At 36.2% G+C, this 3528-nt stretch overlaps 1 protein-coding gene across 1 annotated transcript; it reads left to right on the top strand.

The window, feature by feature from the left end:
- Window positions 1–2523, top strand: LOC108354283 (pre-mRNA-splicing factor ATP-dependent RNA helicase DHX15-like). Its single transcript, XM_017605477.1, has 4 exons — window positions 1–173; window positions 286–1076; window positions 1137–1610; window positions 1680–2523. Exons 1-4 carry the CDS (start codon window positions 121–123, stop codon window positions 1979–1981), a joined length of 1620 nt encoding a protein of 539 aa, XP_017460966.1. The 5' UTR covers window positions 1–120; the 3' UTR covers window positions 1982–2523.
- Window positions 2524–3528: the final 1005 nt, after the last annotated feature.

Here is a 3528-nt window from a genome sequence, read left to right as displayed (position 1 = left end):
AATAAACGCGTGTTTTCTGGGTGCATTTTTGGAAGAAATCTGTTTTAAACGTTTGAAAACGCGCATTTGTGTAAATATTTTCATTTTTGCAAAGTTTATTCAACATCGCTAAGCTTGAAAATGTCGAAAAGACGTATAGAAGTGGGCGAAACGTATAACACAAAGTCGAAGAAGTAAGTGCCTCGATCTTTTTTTAGCAGAAATTTATTTCGCTTTTCTAAATATTTATAATTACCGCAAAAAATGTACATTGTTTGTTACAAGTGCCAATTTTCAAAATTGCAGAGATTTCGATACGACTACGTCAGCATTTAGCAATCCTACACCAGTGGCTCATGTTGCTGGTGTAGCTAGCGCTTCGCGGCAGCCCGGCACTATAAATCCTTACAACCTGAAACCATTTACACAGCGCTATTTCAACCTATATAAGAAGCGAATTACACTTCCTGTTTTCGAATATCAAGCAGATTTTATGCGTCTACTGAATGAACACCAAAGTATAGTTTTGGTGGGTGAAACTGGTTCTGGCAAGACCACACAAATTCCACAATGGTGCGTTGAATTTGCCATGTCAAAAGGAAAGAAGGGCACTGCTTGTACACAACCACGTCGTGTGGCCGCTATGTCTGTTGCGCAACGTGTTTCTGAGGAAATGGATGTCACCCTTGGTGAGGAGGTTGGTTATTCCATCCGTTTTGAAGATTGCTCATCACCGAAAACAGTACTGAAGTACATGACAGACGGTATGTTGTTGCGTGAGGCTATGTCCGATCCCATGCTAGAACAATATCAAGTAATATTGTTGGATGAGGCCCACGAACGTACTTTGGCAACAGATATTTTGATGGGTGTTTTGAAAGAAGTCATCAGACAACGAAACGATCTGAAATTGGTTGTCATGTCTGCTACTTTAGATGCAGGCAAATTTCAACAGTATTTCGATAATGCACCTTTAATGAACGTACCAGGTCGTACACATCCCGTTGAAATTTTCTATACGCCTGAACCAGAACGCGATTATTTAGAAGCAGCTATACGCACAGTCATACAGATACACATGTGTGAAGATATTGAAGGTATTATTAATGTAGTTATTTTGTTACATTATATTAAACAAGCGCTTCCAATATTTTTAGGTGATGTATTAATGTTTTTAACTGGTCAAGAGGAAATCGAGGAGGCATGCAAACGTATAAAGCGTGAAACAGACAACTTGGGCACGGATGTGGGCGAATTAAAATGTATTCCCCTTTACTCTACTTTACCGCCAAATTTGCAACAACGCATTTTTGAACCTGCACCGCCGCGTAATGCAAACGGTTCCATTGGACGTAAAGTAGTCGTTTCCACCAACATCGCTGAAACATCGCTGACCATTGATGGTGTAGTTTTCGTTATTGATCCTGGCTTTGCCAAACAAAAAGTTTACAATCCACGTATACGTGTCGAGAGTTTACTAATATCAGCCATTTCAAAGGCATCAGCCCAGCAACGCGCAGGTCGTGCTGGTCGTACACGTCCTGGCAAATGTTTTCGTCTGTATACAGAGAAGGCATACAAAAACGAGATGCAGGATAATACATATCCTGAAATTTTACGTTCAAATTTAGGTAATACGTTAAAGTTTAGTTATTAACAGATAATTTGTATATAGTTTTATATATTTTTGATATTTATAGGTACCGTGGTATTGCAGTTGAAAAAACTTGGCATTGATGATTTGGTGCACTTCGACTTTATGGATCCACCTGCACCTGAGACACTTATGCGTGCTCTGGAATTACTTAATTATTTGGCTGCGCTGGATGACGATGGCAATTTAACCGATTTGGGTGCGGTTATGTCAGAATTTCCCTTGGATCCGCAATTGGCTAAAATGTTAATTGCTAGCTGTCAGCATAATTGCTCAAATGAAATACTATCAATTACGGCTATGCTGTCGGGTGAGAATGCGCACATTAATATTAAATGTGTGCTTTAAGCTTTTTTATTTGTTATCGATTTACGTAAGACCAAACTGTTAAATTTATTAGGGAGAGTAGCCTTATGATTCTTAGATTCTTTCGCTGTTTAAATTTGAATTATTATTCGCGAAGAATGCATATCGTCGTCTAAAGTACAAAACCGCGTATCAACATAGGGCAAAACCGCGTATGAGAGGGTGCATAGATTATTTTGTAGAGAGTAAAAACACTCATATTTAAAAATGGTTCTCTCCTTTATAAAGCAATCGCATTTCTGGCTAGTATATTTAAGGCTTGAGCCAACAGCTCCTGAAAGCAAACCCTTTTTTTTTGGGAAAAAATATCAATTAAGCGGTTTCGTCGAACGACGATATGCGGTTTTGTACTTTAAACGACGGTATGTAAATATACAGTGGTGGAAGAAATAATATAAACTTTATATTTTGACCAGGTTTGGCTATCATTCTTGTGCTAATTCGATGTTTCATATATTATCCGCACAAACTTTGTACAAAAATTATAAAAATGCAACAAATTTTACCAAAATCCTCCAAAATTTTCTAACTTTTTTTAAAATCTTTCCTACTTTTTAGAAAAATTTTAGGTATGCAGTTTATATTCTATTCAAATTAAGTAGGATTTTTGCTGACGGTGTTGTGCATTTTCTTCCATATAAAGCAGAGGTGGGCATCCTCTGCAGAGCATTTTTGTAGTGTGCGTCCAATTGATTTCACTGTGTGCGAGCGGACAAGCCGTGCAGTTGAATGAAGCTTTCGCTGCCTTCTCAAGCAAAGCGTGGATGTATACGCGAATATGCCCTGCGGATGGACGCTCCCCAGGGCTGATATATGTGGAAGAAAATGCGTAGCAGCGTCAGCAAAAAAAAAAGTATTTGAAATCAACACGGTTTTCTAGCGTCTTGCATTTGTACTTTAGCCTACTAAATTTTAATGGGCTATAAAACTGGAAACCCAAAATTTTTTTTTTAAATTATGAATAAAAAGTTTGAAATTTTTTGCGCGATTTTGGTAAAATTTGTTGAATATTCATAATTTTTGTACAAAGTTTGAAATGGAGATTGTTATATAATGCGCCAGACTTTTATAAAAGATATGAGACATCTAATAAGCAAAGGAAAATACAGCTAAAACTTGTCGAAATAAAAAGTTTCTATTATTTCTTGCACCACTGTATTTCCATGGTTAAAACTTTACCTTGCCCTTGCTGCCTGGAAAATTCTTTACTGGGTATAAGTTTAGTTTTTGTTTAGCACAGTAAATTGAAATTAAATTTTACAGTTTTTAAACTCTTTACTTTTTCCAAAAAATTTTTCTCAATATATAAGCAAGTTAATCAGTTTTTATTTTTTTTTTTTTACCAACATCTTACTAACATTTTAGGACTGTCGCATGCTTATTTTTAGTAAAAATGCAAAAGAAAAATTTTTCCAACTCATTTGTCTTTTGCATTCACCACTGAAAACAGTTTCACAAGCGATAATGAAACTTTAAACCACTACCTCAACATGCTTTCATTTTTATTTTACCTAAAAATTATCGAAATT

This window comes from Rhagoletis zephyria, unplaced genomic scaffold (genome assembly GCF_001687245.7).
Source record: "Rhagoletis zephyria isolate East Lansing unplaced genomic scaffold, Rhagoletis_zephyria_1.1 Rzeph_scaffold_34723, whole genome shotgun sequence".
In the NCBI taxonomy this organism is placed as follows: domain Eukaryota; kingdom Metazoa; phylum Arthropoda; class Insecta; order Diptera; family Tephritidae; genus Rhagoletis; species Rhagoletis zephyria.
The sequence above is the reverse complement of the archived record's forward strand: the minus strand, read 5'-3'. Positions and strand labels throughout refer to the sequence as shown.

Excerpts from the sequence above, each read along its gene's own strand:
- LOC108354283 (XM_017605477.1), top strand. The coding sequence starts at position 121 with ATGTCGAAAAGACGTATAGAAGTGGGCGAAACGTATAACACAAAGTCG. Across the intron at positions 1,077-1,136 it reads CATGTGTGAAGATATTGAAG|GTGATGTATTAATGTTTTTA; the intron begins GTATTATTAATG and ends CAATATTTTTAG. Across the intron at positions 1,611-1,679 it reads AATTTTACGTTCAAATTTAG|GTACCGTGGTATTGCAGTTG; the intron begins GTAATACGTTAA and ends TGATATTTATAG.